The sequence below is a fragment of the Austrofundulus limnaeus genome, unplaced genomic scaffold (genome assembly GCF_001266775.1).
Source record: "Austrofundulus limnaeus strain Quisiro unplaced genomic scaffold, Austrofundulus_limnaeus-1.0 Scaffold3, whole genome shotgun sequence".
Classification (NCBI taxonomy): domain Eukaryota; kingdom Metazoa; phylum Chordata; class Actinopteri; order Cyprinodontiformes; family Rivulidae; genus Austrofundulus; species Austrofundulus limnaeus.
This window is the reverse complement of record NW_013952405.1, coordinates 3,987,593-4,006,084: the sequence shown is the minus strand read 5'-3', so window position 1 is coordinate 4,006,084 and position 18,492 is coordinate 3,987,593. Positions and strand designations below refer to the sequence as shown.

At 39.5% G+C, this 18,492-nt stretch overlaps 1 protein-coding gene across 2 annotated transcripts in view; it reads left to right on the top strand.

Annotated features, from left to right (window-relative positions):
* Positions 1-18,492, top strand: part of lgr6 (leucine-rich repeat containing G protein-coupled receptor 6) — a 43,403-nt gene that overhangs the window by 16,898 nt on the left and 8,013 nt on the right. The window contains exons 1-10 of one of the 2 annotated variants that reach the window (XM_014017937.1): positions 14-89; positions 2,158-2,229; positions 8,897-8,968; positions 10,456-10,527; positions 13,457-13,672; positions 13,829-13,900; positions 17,095-17,163; positions 17,626-17,697; positions 17,832-17,903; positions 18,270-18,338. In XM_014017937.1, the coding sequence (XP_013873391.1) occupies positions 64-89; positions 2,158-2,229; positions 8,897-8,968; positions 10,456-10,527; positions 13,457-13,672; positions 13,829-13,900; positions 17,095-17,163; positions 17,626-17,697; positions 17,832-17,903; positions 18,270-18,338 (812 nt within the window). In that variant the 5' untranslated portion in view covers positions 14-63. Of the gene's footprint in view, positions 1-13; positions 90-2,157; positions 2,230-8,896; positions 8,969-10,455; positions 10,528-13,456; positions 13,673-13,828; positions 13,901-17,094; positions 17,164-17,625; positions 17,698-17,831; positions 17,904-18,269; positions 18,339-18,492 lie in introns of those variants that run through there. The other variant, XM_014017928.1, reaches the window with a different exon arrangement.

The window sequence follows — 18,492 nt, the reverse complement described above, 5'->3', positions numbered from 1 at the left end:
TAGGTCCCTCCCCCCACCCCACCCCCCACAGATGAATGCAACATTCTAAATGCAGTGAAAATAATGTTTTGGGGTGTCTTAAATTTCCAGTAAGACAAAACATATGCATAATCTCTTTCTTTGAAAGACAGAGAGCTCCTCAAATTCTGTATTACTGATGCCAACAAGTTTAAAAGCAAAAAACAATATATACGACTCTAGGTGGAAAAATATGCTTTTGTCACTTCACATAGTTGCATTTTATAAAATCATCATACTTGCATATTAAAAGACAATTGAGTTCAATTAMATTCATTTACATAGACTTTTGTGTTTTTCACATAAATTTACTTCATCAACTCATCGTTTTTAAACTGTGTTCATGAATTGCATCATATTCCATTTAGAATGAAAACTGAAAAAGATAAGAGGTTTTCACTTTGGTTATACAAACAGGTCAAATAAATATCTTGTGTTTCCATAAACATTTGAAAAAATCTTTACTGAATGTTTTTGYACCTGAATTAGTTACGGTGCGTAGCAGTTTCCATCATTTCCTTTATTTTTATTGTCCCAGCTCAACTTAATGGCATATTACAACTAGCTGTCAATGCACATTACCATGCTCTGTACAATAAACGTGCATAAAACAGCACAATTTGATGTGTTTGCAAAACAACAGAGGAGTCGCTTTAAGAAAGGCAGATGTGATACACAAGTGATTGCCAAGATTATGTGAGTTATAATAATTTGATACTAAAATATTAAAACTTAAAGATCATTATTTTCCTGAATCAAATTAAGGAATCAGTTATTTTCTCCATTACAAAAATCAAAACAGCCCTCTCTTTGCAGTCAGACTGAAAAGTCACAGCATTTATGACAGGAATTTATCATCCAASGAAACTAACATGCCATTGTTAGGCTTTTAAAAGAAATCATTAAATATCAGCAGATGCTGTGGAAATGATACATAATTATCTGACCTGCAAAATGTCAAAGAGGAAAGAAACAAGTAAAAGAAACAAGCATGCTCATCAATTGGTGAGCTCATATCTCCTCACTCCAAATAACTTCTGACGTCCACATCCCATTGATAAATGTTATCTTTGACAGGATCCCAACTTGTCTCATCTACTAATTATGATTGACAAGTAAAAATATCCAAATGTTTAAAGCTGAGTGTTGTTATACAGTGGTTTTTCCAGGTCTCCCTTGAAGCTGGATGTAGATCACGGTTGAAGACAGATCCATTCAGACCCCCTGTCAGCTTGGCTGACTGGACAAACAAACAGCCAGTGTGTCAAAATTCCCAACTGCAAAGGGCTTCTAAGAGCACAGTTTACACTTTCTAGCCTGGTGGTCTGGCTTTTTGAGCAATGGTTATTGTCATATATACATGCAGGCACACACGCACTGACAAGCCTTGCTGCTAAAGGCTCATGCAAGACCCCAAGGACTGTGAAAGCAAAGGAAGGATGATGTAACACCTCCTTGCTTTCATTGTGTTTATCAAAGAGATGACCTTACATGACTGAGGCCACAAGGTTAGAAATGTTTTCTACCAAAGGCTGATTTGTAAGTCTTGTAATGTTAAAATCTTGGGTATGTATTACAAGGATGAGCGTGATCATGCTTAACCTCTTTGTCTTGCACAGAAACGCAGCTGCATCAACACCCATCACGCAACACACATACTCTCATGTCAGCGTATGCTTTATCCAGGCATAAAAATGGAGTGTCTGTTAGAGTGCTGAACAAAAAGGGAAGGTTCTGAACTCAGGAGAAACCTGAGCAAGGAACTAAAAAGAAAAAGAACGAAGAAGGGGGAAGGAGAAAGAGCCGGGTAGATATGAGGGGAGCCCGAGGGGTCAGATGTGAAAGAAAGTAGAGTGAGACATCTGGAAAAGAGAAAGAGTCCATGGGATGAGGAGGAAATTACAGCTGCCCAACTATGATTCATTGGGGAAAATTCTCTTCTGCATCTCCCTCTTCACCCTTTGTCCTCCCACCTCGATACCTAACCCTCTAAACTTTCTCTGTCTTGCTCTCTGCTTTTGGTGATTGATTGCCAAGAGAAAAAAAACACATTATAAACATTTGTTATTTCACATCCTGTGTACTTTCAAAGGCAAAAAAATAAGTTATGCACTGATACTTTCCATTTTGTGTGTCCAGGGATCTTAGTATGAACAACATCAGTGAGATCCAGCCCAGAGCCTTCCACCGACTGCACCTGTTATCAGAACTGTGAGTACAAAATCATTCATCCCACACTTAGGTTTATGAACCTCCCTATTGTCACAATTTACGCAAAAACAGCCTTTCCGGACCTGCTCATACACACAGACCTCAGAGATGAGGTTGCTGGTTCTGGCCTGCCTCTGATCTCCCCCACCAAGGTTATTGCCTACAGCAATAAGTTAGTAGATCCCGGGATGGCTGTACAAAAGCAGAACAAAAGGGAACCTGATAGTCACTCGGAGAGTGAATATATGGTCCTAAAGTATTTGCTGGGTAGGTCATGTGTTCTGCATCGAAGTTGCTGCTTTCTTTCCCCCGTTGACTTTGTTTCAGCTGGACAGCTCAGCAGGAGCAACACACTTATAGACACAAGAATTTGCCAAAGCAAAATGCTTAATGAAATACAAGAGCAAAACAGTTTCCACAAGAAAATATTCATCCTTTGTGTGCCCAAATTTGTTTTAGTGGTAGTGACAAGGGTAGCAATCTACAATCAACAATTCCAGACATAATTATTTGTCAGGATGATTTCAGAGACCTTTAAAACAATGATAATGTTGTMTTTTTAAATGTTTAGTTGGCCTTCAGTTTCATTTTTCTGATGTGTAAACAGAAAAAAAGATTCAACATCTGGAGTAAAACATCATCCCAGTAGTTCTTTCTTCAATTAAAGCACATCTCCAATTTTGCAACATTTTGGAGGCTGTTGTACGCTGTAAAGCAAGAAAAGTCTGCACACATACTGTTTCAACAATTGTCTGTGGTATAAGTGGTATGTCTTTGAAATGTGTACAAGTAAAAATGATACGTTAAATTCATAGTTAGATTTATGTCTAAAAATGTACTTCTTGAAAGTCCTTTTCTAAAATTCTGTCTGTGTAGCAGTTTTGTTTTCTTAGCAGTGATGGCTATGGTTTAGGAGGACTGCAGTGAGTATAGCTTKTCTCAAACACTCATTTAAACAGAAGCATTGCTATGGTATTGTAACAATTTATGGCCAACAGTTGAGTATATTCTCACCTTTACTCTCATAACTTTGCACCCTTTGGGACCCCAAAGCACTTCTAACTACTGAAGCTATTACAACTCATATTACTTGTGATTACTACTGTGACAACTGCCGACCAAACTATTTAGACTTCCATGACTATTTACTGAGCTGCAAGTTTGACTAACTTATGGTATGAGTAATATGTTGACACAACTACTACCAGAATAACTTAATTTAAAACTGCTACAATGACAACTGGTTGGAAAAAAAAATAAGAAGACTTTGTCCTTCAAATTCTCAAAAGTTTATTTAACCAATGGCCAATGCTCAAATGGTTGTGGATGTGGTGAGTTGGCTAGCTTTATAAGTTGTTTTCATTTAGTTACTTACAAGAGTACCATTTTGGCACAATATGGACACAGTAAGAACTGTTCTGACTTCTTTACTGTGTGCTGAACAGAAACTATTTGGTTGGCTCTTTACAAAGAAGCAAGCAATTTCATTCTCACAGGGCTGATGAAAGACATGAATTCACAAAMCTTTTGAACACAATCCACAGCAACTTTGCCAATATTTGATCTGACCATTCAGCAGAATTCARCTAAGTCTCCGTTTTATAAAAGCTGCCTGCAAACGTGCCCCGAGGGTSTGAATGTGTGTATGTCAGTCTCACATGATTATTTTTCCCCTGAATCCTACCAATGTGTGTGTGTGTATGTGTGTGTCTGTCTGTCTGATTTTTGTGTTTGAACAGTCCACTGTTTTCTTTACTAATTCTTGCAGCTGCAGYCTGTGAGGCATGAGCTAATGATGATGAAGGTAAAAAGGCTGGCTGGTTAAGTGCTCAGTTGACTCTGAGTCCCAGTCAAACTGTGTTTGACCAGAAGGCTGATGCTGAGCAAAGAAAAATGGCCTTATTTTAGTATTAGAATATTGAGATCAAGACTTTGATTTACTGTAGTTTACAAAATAGCAGTTATGAACTTCTACTGTTGCTGGGGGTGTAATAAWAGAAACCACACAGTACAGAGTAAAGCTGAACAGTAAGGTTGCACTGGAGTTTTGGATGAAGCTACACCTGCATTGCTTGTCCACAGACAATCCTCCCAATGTTTTACAGCCCTATTGATCTTTCTGTGTCTCTGCTGCACTGAGGTTCTGACACTTTATGGAGACATTCTGTTGCTTTGTACTTCTTCCAAGAAGGATGTCTATGCCCTAAAGCCAAGTTTTGTTGCTGGCTAACCATTTCTGGAGATGTGCTGGGATGATGATGAAGTTCCAAGGCTTGGAAAAATGCATTTTTTACGTCCACTTCTGTCTAGATGGTTTAGTGAGATGGAGCATAGTGAATTAAGGTAAACAGATTATAATTGCAACAACTTATAGTGTGTAGAAAAAAACAATCTATGGATCTAAGCCTGAACATGGTAGGTTTGAGAGACAGCTTTTGATGTGGGACTTGTGCACTGGTTGGTAGCACAAGGAGAGGCAAGGTCCAGGCGTGTTGTGACTGGTAGAGTGATAAACTGTTTGATGTTGGGTTCTGAATTCCCTGCTTGCCCTCTCTAACTCTGTCTTCCCATCCATTTGATTCATATAGCACACCCCACCTCCCATATTCATTTAACTGCAGGCTATTGCAAGCCAAAATCTTTTCCTTTGATAGTTTTCTTTTATTATTCTCCTTTTGGCTACCTTCAAATTCTTATGAACCAATCAAACCAATCAAATCAAATGTGCTTGTGGCAAAAACTTTCATCATTTTTACCCAACGGCAAGTAGACAAAATACAATCTTGAGAGCTATGAAGTATCCCTTCAGGACACTGCTCTTAAACCTAAATGATATTCATCTTTTTACTGAGTTCTCACCTTTATATTATAGGGACACCTAAWCCTTAGGAACCCAAGCTAAGGCAATTAAAATAACTTGCAAAGCAGACATCAGATATCATAAAAAGTGCCTTTGATTTAATGTATTATTAACATTGAATAGAAGTTGTCATCATTACCCATCCTTTTCTTTTTCTCTAATTCTTTATCTTTTGATTGCATTCAATTGATCTCAGAAACCTCTCATTAAGTCCTCATTTAACACTTTGATCAGTGAGCTACTTCAGTTTAAACACAGAACTGTGCAACACCGTCAGCATAATAATTGTGAACCGAAAGGTAGTCTGTGTGTCTGTRGTTTAATGAAAGGGCAGCAATGCCCACCCCACAAACTCAGAATTGTTACTTATTTACCTGACATTTCAAAGACCTGCCCTCCATTCAGATGTTCTACTCTAATATCAAAGATGCGCAATTCTGGTCAAATTGAAACTTGAAAGTTGATAGATGTGGTGAAACTGGCCCTAAGAAGCTCTTCCTGTAAACCACTTAAAGATGACAGCGTTTCCAGTCTATGGTCTTTATCAAAATCCCTAGCTCCTCCGTAGATCATGTTTCACTTTTTCTTCTGTCTCTTCACATAATCGTCTGCTTTGGTCGAGTCTCTCATACTTATTATCTGTAGCCATCAATCAACTTCTTCCGGTAATTATAGATCTGAAAAGAGACCATTTAAAGTAGCTTGAAAGGTGAAGCTATCCAACGTTGGCTTTATCAATCACATGCAACACTGCATTAGTTCAATGCATATGCATAATGAATGTGTGTAAAAAACAAAAACAAATAGTGATGGCTCCCACTTTTCTGCTTAGTTTTAAAACAGCCAGCCAGCCAGCCAGCCAGCCAACCTTGTGAAAGTTTTCCAGCAATCATGCATACCACATGAAGTTCAAATGTAAGTGGAAAGAGGTGGAGGCCAGTGCTACCCTGCTTTTCTTCTTCGCATTGATAAGATCGTCTGCAGATATGCCAGCAGAATGACGTAGTCGAGGATTAGGAGGTTGTAATATTGGCTGCCTTGGAGCCCCAGGTGCACCTCACAGCTGGAGCTATCAGGTCAATTAGAAATTCTCCTACAAAAGCTGCCAACATCATCATTTTTCAGCACTTCTGCTGCTCTCTCCCAAACACACATAGCCACTCACTGAAAACAGACGCTACCCCAGTCTGTATTTCACGCCCGCAATTTTAGAGGTTAACGGTAGGTTAAGTGGCTGACCCTGAGACTGGACTGAGGGGTTAAACACCTCGCCATTAAGATGTCTATTGATGGACCACCTCTATCAAAGGTCACACATGTGCAAGCACTAACAGAACACATGTGTACGACGTGTCCTCTCGCAGATAAGACCTGTTTATCCTCTCCGACTCCTTTCATCATCAACTCCTATCACCCGCCAAGGCCCTGCTGCACCTCTATCACTGCACGAGATTGAATCCAAAAAATATGTTGTTCTTTATCCTTGTTCTCTAACTCTTTAATCTGTCAGTTTGTTTATTATTCTGAGGCAATGGGACATGGCGATACATCAGATAATCAGCAGTTGGTATGCTTCAGTAAAGTCCTCACTGATTAGCACTGATAGCGGGGTGGTCTCACCTTTGTAACAAGCAGCACCACTGCCATTTTTCACCCACACATTTGAACTACTCTGGCCTCTGTTCTTTCACCTCTGAATCATTTCAGTAGGACTAAATTATGTTGAGGATGACTTTTTTTGTGTGTGTGCGTTACTTTTTTATGCAGAGCGGGGGCCAAGAACAATCCCCAAATCAAATTAAAAGAAAAAACATTTGGAGCCAAGGTTTGACAAGAGCAAGGCGCCTTTCATTAGAATGAGATTGATGTGGAACGACTAGGAGGCTTAGTGTGGAACATTCACACATACATACAATCACTCACACACACAGACATGCACGAAGACACACGCTGATATCATGGAAAGTGTTGGTCGAGGAAGACTAGTGTTCTGTTGATTTTTGTCAAAAACATCAGATTTTTTTGTCGCTTATGAATATTCATCTTCATTTTTGACACAACTGTCTAACAAATGAAGTCGTCTACAAAATGAAAAGATGACTCAGAGAAAACAAAACAGATTTCCAGTCAAATGCAGTTTTGGCTTCAGTCATTCAGCTATGAAAAAATGGGTCTAGGTTGGCAGAGGAATGCACACTTATACACATCTTGCTTTTTGAAATATAAATTTTGTGTTAATAAACCTAAAAGTTAACAAAAACAGTTTGTGTTTTTTTTATTCAGAGTTTCTGCAACTATTTATTGTGTTTGAATGGGATCAATTTAAAGTATGGCACTCAAGTGTGTGTATTTTGTTATTGTGGGCTTCAAAATATGCAAAAACTGTTTCCTTTTAAAACGTCCCTCTTTAAAATGTCCCTGTTGACCATCTTACATTGCAAAAACTGAAAATGGTAGTAAAACAGTAATATTTTAATAGTCTTTGGGAGAAACTAATGAGTACTTTATGAATGAAAATCCAAACAAAAAAACAAATGTGTTTTTATTTTTAAATTCGATTAAAGAAAAAATAATAATTAGAAGGATAAGCTGTCTCTAATTTTTGTAAAATCTATACTTAGACAGTTTAAGGTCCAATTAATGTCAGTTCTTCTAAGTTTTGGCTGCAGTTTAGGCATGAATTAACAGCACCACAATAGCTGGATAGCAATCAGTTCAGACCATGTTGTATCCCAGCATGCTGATGTGCATCTTTGTTTTGATAAATATGAACTCTATGAGAATTCAAGACAGAGCTGGGTGTGAGTTCTGGCAGGCATGGGTGGGGTTGTGTGGTTAGCCACTGCACAGTAATATGAATGAGACTTGTTGACATTAATATCAGATGTCAAATTGAGTTTTTCATCCACTTACTGCCTAGATTACAACATCTTGAAAAGGCAGATTGTAATCAGTATTATTATTTCAGTATCCAGACATGAATGATGCAACTTGGGCAAATGAGATCTGTGAAGCGTAAAGCTGGAATGTCACCTGTAAAGAAATGGTTTGAGTTGGAGGAGGGTGCCAATGACTAACCTTTAATGTATGTGTCTCTGTGTGTGTGTTTAATAAAAGTGGGTGGTCTTGTGCTGTGAAAACCAAATCTGTGTTTAAACTTTGTTTCCAGCTTGTGACCTTGAGAGTTACTCTGTTGGACTGAATGTTATTTATTTGGACATCTTATACACATTCACAAATGACCATTAGGTGCTGTGTCTGATAAACAAACTGATTGGATTGCTTGTATGAATGTGTGTGGTTTCTCTCCCGTGATGTCCTCAAGGCCCCTTTGGATTGGGCCTAATTTCACCTCAAGGAAATGAAAATAGGCATGCAGATTTACCACACATGTTTATGTGCACAAACATTATATACATGCTCATATCAGCATACACATGCATGCATGTACTTTTGCACACTGCACTTACTGACCTGCTCTCGGTCTTTATTCACTCATCAAAGCTCCCAGGATCTGTAAGGTTTTAGGGTGCGTTCAGGGCCAATAGCAACCACACTGAAGGGAGTTGAATATGGTTATTTGCATACTGCCCCAACAGTAACCCCACAGCAGTAACTCTCAGATGAAGTCATGTCATAGCCTAATCCAAATCCCCCCCACCCCCAAAAGAAAAAAAAGTTCAAAACGTAAATGGTAAAAGTGCTCCATTGGGTCTTATAGATTTTTTTTGTCAGAATTATTATATTTCATGTTTCTTTTTTCATATTTCATTTTTTTCATAAATATTAAAATGTTTTTTCTTCCAGGCGCATCTCAGGGAATCAACTGAGGTATATCTCAGGTCAAGCTCTCCAAGGTCTACACAACCTCAAAGTCCTGTAAGTGACCTCCTCCTGCCTTTGACCATTGCTAAAGTGGATTTAGTTTTATCCAGTTCAAAACCTCCATAGATTTTTAAACTCTGGCCTTCACAGAGTTGTCCTCCCATCTCAAATAAAACACACTAGCTATGCATCATTAAGTGCCATTAAACTTTATGAGTTGGAAGAAATCAGCTCTGCTTGCAGCTCCCTCAAGTCTCCAACAAGTTTCATTTGCAAGCACACAGCTTCACAGGTGCAATGAAGGGACCTCCCAGTCACAACACCTACAGAGGCTGAAGCTAGTGTCACTTCAGAACTGCATTTAAGGCCATTCTCTTAACACCCCATTTCTCATTCTATGTTCATAGCCTTATGATCTGAGGCCACCAACTCTGTTTGAGCCAGCCGTGAAGTATTAAATCATGAAAAGAGCAAAGCAGCCGTAAAACGCATAGTACCTTCTGACATGCTGCATCTAATGAGTTGTGGTCATAGTTCTTGTGGGTGCAGGACAAGGGTTTTAAAGAGGTTTTCATAAGCATTGGCACCTAGCCCCTTTTGGGCTCTGGCTGAGAAAAGTTTGAGAGTAAATGCCACAGAACATAAAGTTAGCTAGCAAAATGTGGTTTGAAATCTGAAGGAATCTGGAGGAAAACCAGAACCACAAGTTGATATTTTTAGACCTTGTTTTGTGAAATGCACAGAGACAACAATAGTCATAAATAAATGGCTATTAAATAAAAATAGATAATTGAATAAATATGTCTGTAAACATTCATGCTTCACACAAAAACTCTGTGTAAATTTAATAGGAAGAGGAAGTATTTTAAAAATCAGACAAATGCAGTTTTAATTCATCTTATATATTGTCCTCACAGCTGATGGACTTTACTGAGGACAGTATTTAATGTAGGTCTCACCTTAATAAATACTCAAATAAATGAATGACACATTGCGGTTTAGTCAGTGTTTCCAACATTGAAATGAAAATATACTTAAGGTTATTAGAATCATCATCAAAAGCTCAGATATGCCTCTCATGTTTAAATAGAAGAACCCTTATAGTCATACAGTGACAGGTATCATGGCATTGTCATGCCACAGAAGAACCAGACCAGTTCTGCTGCACAACACAGTGGCATTTGCATCCTCCATGTTCAGTCGACAGATCGAGATAAAAACTTATGGCGCGAGAATGAAAGGGAAAGCAGGAAATAGTGAAAGAAGAAAGAGAAGGCTATTGTTTGCTCCCCACTTCCCCCTCATTTTTGCACCATTCTTTTGAGAATGACATCACCAGCCCACCCAAGGAGGTTCTCTTTCTTTTTTTTTCTTCCCCAGCCTTCATCCTCTGCTTCTCTTCAAGCTTTCACAGGCCTCGTTTCCTCTTGTGTCAGATTTCCCATCACTATGAACTAATTTGTTCTGCTCAATGTGAACTAACACTGATTTAATTGGTTATAGACTGACCTGCAGATGAATCATCTGTTTGTGTGTTTCAGGATGCTACAAAACAACCAGCTGGAGAGACTTCCTGATGATGCTCCGTGGGACCTGCCCAACCTGTTGTCCTTGTGAGTCTCGCTCTCTCTCTCTCGCACACGTACACACACTGTAATCATGCTACTCTACCTCATCCAACAGGGAATTAAACATCCCCTGCCGGCCACCCACGTATCTCAGCTCTGACCGCAGTGCAGGTATAGAATACCGCTGACAAATTACAGACCTTACCCCAATGCTGGCTGCAACAGTTTTGCATTCAGTATGAGAGCTTGACGGTAGAAGTCACAGCACTGATTGTGTCAGTGCTGCTCATGGTAGCATCTGGAAGCCATGAGGGAAACGGCAGACACTGCAGGCCAGAGAGAGCATCTCCAATGAGCTGTGAAACAACCCTATTTTCCATCAATTCCCTCTCTCTTCCTCCTCCGTTCCTCCTCCACCACCCACACTGTTATACCCCTGGCTAGTGAGATTGTTGGGTGGCTTAATTGTCTGATCTGTGAGGTCAGTGTATGTGTGTGCATGTAGAGTTGAATGTAGTTGGACATCCTCATCCCTGCCATCCACTGCCCTTAACTTTGCATACGCCACTTCTCTACTTTCCAAATGAACAATTCTTCATGAATATCATTTCTTTCATCCCACAAATTGCTTGAAATGTAATACAGAGGGATGGGTATGAAACACAAACCCCTCTACCAGCTAGTGTTCTCTGTCTGCCATGATTCAGGTCTGTTTACTTAGAAGCCACAATACTTGCACTCACACTCACACATCTTCACACATGGCAGACATTTCAACTGCATCTGCCCTCGTGTGAATGTGTTTGTCCAAAACAAAAACACAATTTGCTCTCATGATGATCTGCTTTTAGTGTGTGTGAGGTCTATCAATTTTCCTTAGTTTGAGATCACCTAATGCCATGAAAAGGCGCACGCACACACACACACACATACACACATGCACACACTCATAGAATACACACACAGAGCCAATTTAGAGAAACGCACCTTGTCATTATAGTAATGATAAGCTGAGCAGAGAAAGATTAGTGAAAAGGATTTGGAGTGTGAAGCTCGTCGGCGCCTCTCATTGGCATAAAAACACCAGGTAAAAAGAAAGGGAGAGAGAAACAGCAAATGAGTCAGCACACAGATTTTACATTGGTATAAATGTTAAAAGGAGACTTTTATCCAAAGTAAATCGTAAATTAATCTCAGCTAAAAATCCCTTTGTCTGCAGAAACTGATTGGGAAAAATTCTCTCACCCTTTGAAACAAGAGAATTACCACACAGTGTGTGAGTGTAGTTGTTTAGTTTGGTGCCATCACAAGCAAAACAGCAGCAGTGTTCTGGGCTCCAACCCACAGGTTAAGGAACATAATCACCACTGATGAGTTTCACAAGCAGTTTTAAATAAGCAGAAGCCTGTTTTTAGAGATCTGACTTGCTGGCTTTGAAATGTGCTTGTCCTGGTTCCCCAATGTATAAAGCTTTAGCCATCTGGAGAACTGAACCAACACAAAGAGGTCCCAGGATTTCCTGAGTATTTTAAGAGATCTATCTTTCTGTTTCTGCATGTCACTCCTATAATCGTACATCAGACTTTGAAGTGATRGGCAGGAAATAAGTCTGCTTTATTGGCTTCAGTGGAATGTTCCCCTGTTCTGTCTGCACCTTCTGGAGACCTGGCAGGTCTACCCAAAAGAACAGTTTTTTTTTTTTTGCCCCAGAGAACAGCGCAGAAAGTTGAAGGGCTTTCCGTAGCTTTCATCYTTTGACTTCACTCAGGGACAAACAATGTCCTCAGGGGGGCACAGTAAGCACGTGAATAAAGCTTAGCAGCATTAAAGGACATGCTCAAACTCCAGGGACAATGAGCATTCTTGAAGATGTTCCTTTCTTTCTGTGTGTGCACATTCATGACAAATTTATATGTTTATGACGGGTGTCTGTACACACTTGTTTTTGAGTATCTGTCAGCATCTACAGTTGCGCACTTGATGGAAACATTTCCTTGGGGGGGAAAGTTCTACGTCCAAGTTTGGATTTCACTTTGATGATGTGTTGTGTTTTATGGAGCCTCTGAGGGGTGATGAGGGTGAGAGGCATATGAATCAATGAACCTCAGTAGAGGACTGAAAAGAGAGGATGTTTAACAAGAGCTAGGAACTGGGATGCATAAATGACGATGTAAAAAACAAAATGTGTGTCTGTGTGTGTGTGAGGGGCCRGAGGGAGCAAAATGAGATTAATGAAAAAGTGTAAAGGGCCAAGGAAAGAAGAATAGCAGAAGGAAGTGGTCTCAGCTTGTCAAGCCTGCCTCGAGGGGATCATTTATCACTATCGACAGTGTGTATGCATGGGTGTATTTACAAGGGGTGGGTGTCCATACTCTTTGCCTGTGGGTTTAGGGTATTAAGGAGAAAAAGGACAACATTTTGGGGGTGGGTCTGTATAGTTTGAAAAGATAAAAGTGCACGTGTGAAAGCATAATAATATATTTGTCCACCTTCAATAGATGAAAGACGACATGTCTGTGTCTGAGATGTGGAACTGGACAAAAAGAATGCAAGGAAGATGAACTAAAGATGCGCCTTAGCTGTCTTTCCTCTTTTACTACACTCTGAACAGAGAAATCTTCACAAAACATAAATAAACCAAAGATAAATAAAACAGGGTCACAATAATCGTTACTACATGTTTGTGTTTTTCCTCATCTCACATTTCATGCTTGTCTGAGCTGGTGAAGCTCATTGAAGCTTATTTAGCATGGGAATAAATAATAATGAAGAGCTTCTAAGAGGCTGSAGTAAAGTTGAAAGGGAGAGAATAAAGGGCATATAATTCTTATAATACCCTTCCAGTAATCCAAAGAGTTTGGAGCTAAGACACATAGCCACTAATGCACACAAAAGTGCAGATTTGCATGCACATAGGCAGAAATGCAGCAATTAGGTGATTATCCTGCTGAGCACTGCTCTTCTCATCTTGCAGACGTCTCGATGCCAACCTCTTGCCTGAGGTTCCGGCTGAGGCCTTTAGAGGTGTTCACTCTTTAAGACACCTGTGGTTGGATGACAACTCTCTGACAGAGATCCCAGTGCTGGCCCTGGACTTTTTACCATCCCTGCAGGCAATGACRCTGGCCCTCAACCAAATCACGCACATTCCAGATTACGCATTTACCAACCTCTCCGCCCTTGTCGTACTGTAAGTGACAACTTGATTTGCTTTATTATATCTCTGAAAACACAACGGAAAAGTCACTTATTTCCCCCATCTCATACTGTACCTYAGAACAAAATATTTTGAATGCAGAGCAGAAAGCAGTATCTGTCTGAAAATTATTTGTGGACTTTTTTCCAGGCATCTCCATAACAACCACATACAGAGCATGGGCTCAAGATGTTTTGAAGGTCTTCACAGCCTGGAGACACTGTGAGTACTTCACATGCTTTTGAAAAGCTGTTGAAATTTTTATTTTACGTTTTAATAATGTCCCRTGCTCATAAACTCTGAACACTCATCTTGAAATGGTTTTGTTCCATCACTCTAAATTAGTACATTTTTTTCATTTCCACAATACTGATGCAGGCTTTGTGATGAATAYGTGTCAGCTATGGTATCAACATTCAGTAAGTGCTGCAGAGTTTACAGCAACCACATTGTCTCAAAGTAACCTTCAGATATATGTGGAATAATATCGCCAAGAGGTAACACAACCATTTTTCACATAGTGTTCCTGAGTTCTGCTTTGTTTTCTTGTGTGAGTAATAGTGGTGGGTGTTGCTAGGAAAAATTAAAATGAATGTGTTTTTATAAATCATATGTAATGAGTGTGCCAATTCTTTTTAAGTGTTGCGTTAAATTGTAAAGTCATGATGATTAATGTGCCGGTAATTTCGGCAGGTGCTTGAACATTTCTCAAAACCACAACCAAAAGCTGAACAGAAGGAATGTGAAGATGAAAAGATCCTCTTTGATTACCTTGAAGCATCATCAATGGATTTTTCTGTTTTGTTTAAATAATTGCAAAGCAGTACTAAGGTCAAGAATCTAAGAATAGCATAATGTGACTCCAGAAGAGATGTTTGCATGTGTGTTTGCATGTGTAGATGGGGGGAATAACATTAATAACTATTTACTTTTTTAAATAACTATTTCCTAACCACACACTAGTTTGAAGAAAATGGACAGTCTTATGAAGGAAGAGAAAAAACAAAGAGWGAGAAACTAAAAAAACGTTTGCAAATGTGTCTCCTATAAAATTCATGGTGGTCTGATGAAAACRCAATTTTTGGCACGCTGCTTAACAACCTGTTGAAGTGTAAAAAAATGCGTTGGTTTTTATGAGCATGTGTGTGTGGGCACATACAAGAATGTGTAACAATATATGCAATCACAAGCACACTGCAGCTTTACGCTCAACTTGAAAGACATTATGCATGCTGGGAAATGTGAAAAAAGTCAGGTGTAAGTCAGGGTAGCCATGGYTTAGACAGATGCGGGGGAAACTAGAGAATGTGAAAAAGAGGGATTGAGCTCTTTGGATAAGAATAGAGCTTGCTAAAGTGTTTGGGCCGTCACTCAGATGATTCAGTGGGATAAGATGACAGGTGTCATTGATTTRGAGATTGTGGTGGTATGAAGGGTTAATCTCTCACAGTGGTTTTGCTTATGAGAAATAKGAGACACCATCTGCATTACCACCATCTACCAACCCCTTGCATCATAAAACCATTACTACCAGGAGACCTGCTAAAAAACACAACAGCACAAGCAAACAAGGTGCATATATAAATACGCACACATTTACCAAGAGCTACTAAAAAACAGTTGTCCCACAGCATTTTATCAAATGTATTAGGCTATTTTAACAGCATACTGTAAAGACAAAATTATTAAGGTTAAACTGTTAGATAATCTKGTGAATTGCTAAGAGTCTTTAGACATGTGCACACCTGCTGTGCCATAYGTTTAAGTGAACACATGCTCAAGCATGCACATGCAAGCCAATCTTTTCCCAAGCGCACAAGTGTATCTTGTGTGCATGGGAAATTAAGTTTTCTTTTTCTTTTTCTAGCACTATTTACACCAACCATCCAGAACATTTAAACTAATTAAAGTTGTTTGAAACTCCCTTATTCTACCAAAACTGTTCTAACCCATCAGAGCTTGGATTCAGAGACTTTGGGTGGGTCTATGGTGTGTAACACTCACTGGCATGTTTTCCAGTGGATTGTTTGGATCTTGTGGATTTTGGGGTGTGGCCTCTGTGGATCAAAGTTGTTTCAGTTCATCCTGTGGATGCTTGAATAAACTGGGACCTGGGATGTTCAGAAGTTGATTGTTAGACTCAGTGCTTTTCTTATTGTTAAAGACCTACACATCATTTTAGTCAAAACCTTTATCTCTCCTTTGCATTTGATACCATTTTTACRTTTGTGTATATCTCACTATTTCGGTAATGTATGGCTGTCTTCTAGTTTTAGTCTTATATTTCTGCTAACAAGCAGTTTGCCAACAGTGATAACACTMGTTTACCTGCAGCCCTGGTTGATCAAGGAATACGTCAAGGCTCTGGACTAGGACTGCTCCTCTTTATAATTTTATGCGCTTCTCCTTTGGTCACATGATCTCCACTCATGGTCTCAAATTTCACATATGCTGATGATACAAATATATACATTAGTACCAATACAACCACTACCTCYCCTCGCTCTCCCTGGTCAACTTACTGGGATATCAAAGCCTAGAGTCCACTGTACCTAAATTTAACAGCAGCAAAGTTGAGCTTTTGGTAGTGGCCCTAAATACAAAACTCAAAAAGATTGGAGATAAAGTATCCTTCTGGATACAGATGGGTATGCCATCTACCAATCCTCAGAGTTTTCAGCCTTGGCTTTAATCTCTTCTTGAGTTACACATCAAATCTATCATAATCTCTGCTTTTTTGCAACACAAAAACAGCTTAAGACTTTGGCTATCAATGCCCTGATCTGGCAAAAACTCTTATTCGTGCTTTCATCACCTCCTGTTTGAACTTTGGGATGCCTATTAAAGCTCTCAAAAGCCTTCAGTAAATTCAAAACACTTCTGCCAAGGTTCTTACCAACACCAAAACCCTGGAAGCACATCACTTCAACCCTCATTCAGATTTTCTGTCTTGAACTCATTACAGAATTCTTCTTCTCATCTACACATCTCTGCATTGCTTAGGTCTTCAGTATATATCTGACCTCCTTCCTTTCAAACTATTTTATTGTGACAACAGCCATCATGATATCTTGCTTGGTGTATTTTAATGTATTGCATTTGATGTCATTTTAAATCTTCCTTAGCAAACAGGAAAGTTAAATGATATGCCAAAATACAAGCTAAACAAACTGCACAGCCCATACTGACATCTGATCTGTTTATGTTAAAGAAACAGTCTGAGTGATGAACCATTTTTTAGCGGAATTTTCACTRAAGTGACCTATGTTTAGCCTCAACCCCTAAAGCAAATGGTATTTTTAAAGGATTGGTTTACAAACACATTTAAACACAAATTAGAAGTCTTCTGCAGGATTTKGACTTACATAATTTGTGCATATTCTTTAATTGAGCCTATTTAACTTTCCTCCTTGCAGGGATTTAAACTACAACGATCTGCAAGAGTTCCCTGTGGCCATCAGGACACTGAGCAAACTTCAGGAACTGTGAGTATGCATGCGCACGCACACACACAAAAACACACCTGCCCAACATGACTATCATGGTTGGGTTATCCCAAGTAATCCCGTTAAGTGATTTTAATGTGGCACTCGGATACAATCTCTCTCGCCCCGAGCAGGTGCTGGCTACACACCCACGCAGCCACTTGCCTGCACACACACACAGATGCAGCGCGCACACACACACACAAGCAGTGTTTTTCCTCAGCTTCAGCAGATGTTTCGCAGCATGCATATGTGTTACAGATACAGCGTATGTGAGCATGTTTACGTCTCATGTATCCAAAAATGTTCTTCAGCTGTGCAGTGGCAGGTGCAACATGACATGTGACTTGCCTCTCACTCACAAACACACTTTGTGGCTCCTCCAAACACACTAAATCCAAACCATACCGATTGGGAGTAAAAACTAACAAAAATGTTTTTTTTATATATATATATTTTCAGGGGCTTTCATAACAACAATATCAAAGCCATCCCTGAGAAGGCCTTTGTGGGAAACCCTCAGCTCCAAACCATGTGAGTTTAATGCTTTATTCAGAATGCTACAAAGCGCACATTTAAAATAAACACAACTGAAATTTCATGTAAACACCAAGTTCAACCCCATTTATCTCTGATGCACATTTGATACACATCTCTTTTTCTTGCAGTCATTTCTATGAAAACCCCATCCAGTTTGTTGGAAAATCCGCTTTCCAGTTCTTACCAAAGCTACACACACTGTAAGTATGTGGTCAGTAAAAACCATTCCAGTGAGTTAGCATGAACACTCTTTAAATCACCCTCTGCCCTTTGCTGTGAGAGCTCAGTGGTCATGTGTAATAGTCCACTGAATGATGTTGTGTGAACGTATTGCTGTGCGGCGTGACGATGTGGTAAGAGTGAGCGTGCTGTAAGAACATGCTGAATGGAGTGACTTATGATGTCTGGTGAGACGGCCAAAACAGCCTGTGTTGATGTTGGAGGAATAGTTTGATGGTTGAAATGAGCTGTTAGACAGGGTCTGGGTGTGTGAGTGAAAAAGAGGGGAGCAAAGAGAAAGACAAATGTTTAAAAACTTTTCTTTTTTTTTTCTTTTTTGACTACAGTTCCCTGAATGGGGCAACTCAAATTCAAGAGTTTCCTGATCTGAAAGGAACAACCAGCCTGGAGATTTTGTGAGTGTTAAACACATATTTCATTTGGGGTGGGTTTTATAATTCTAGGAGATGTTGGGAACTAGGAAGGTGGAATTATGCAAGCCAGTGACAGGTTTGTCAAATTAAACCTGCTTGCCTGACCAAGATAGACTTATGGGAATTGGGGGTGGGG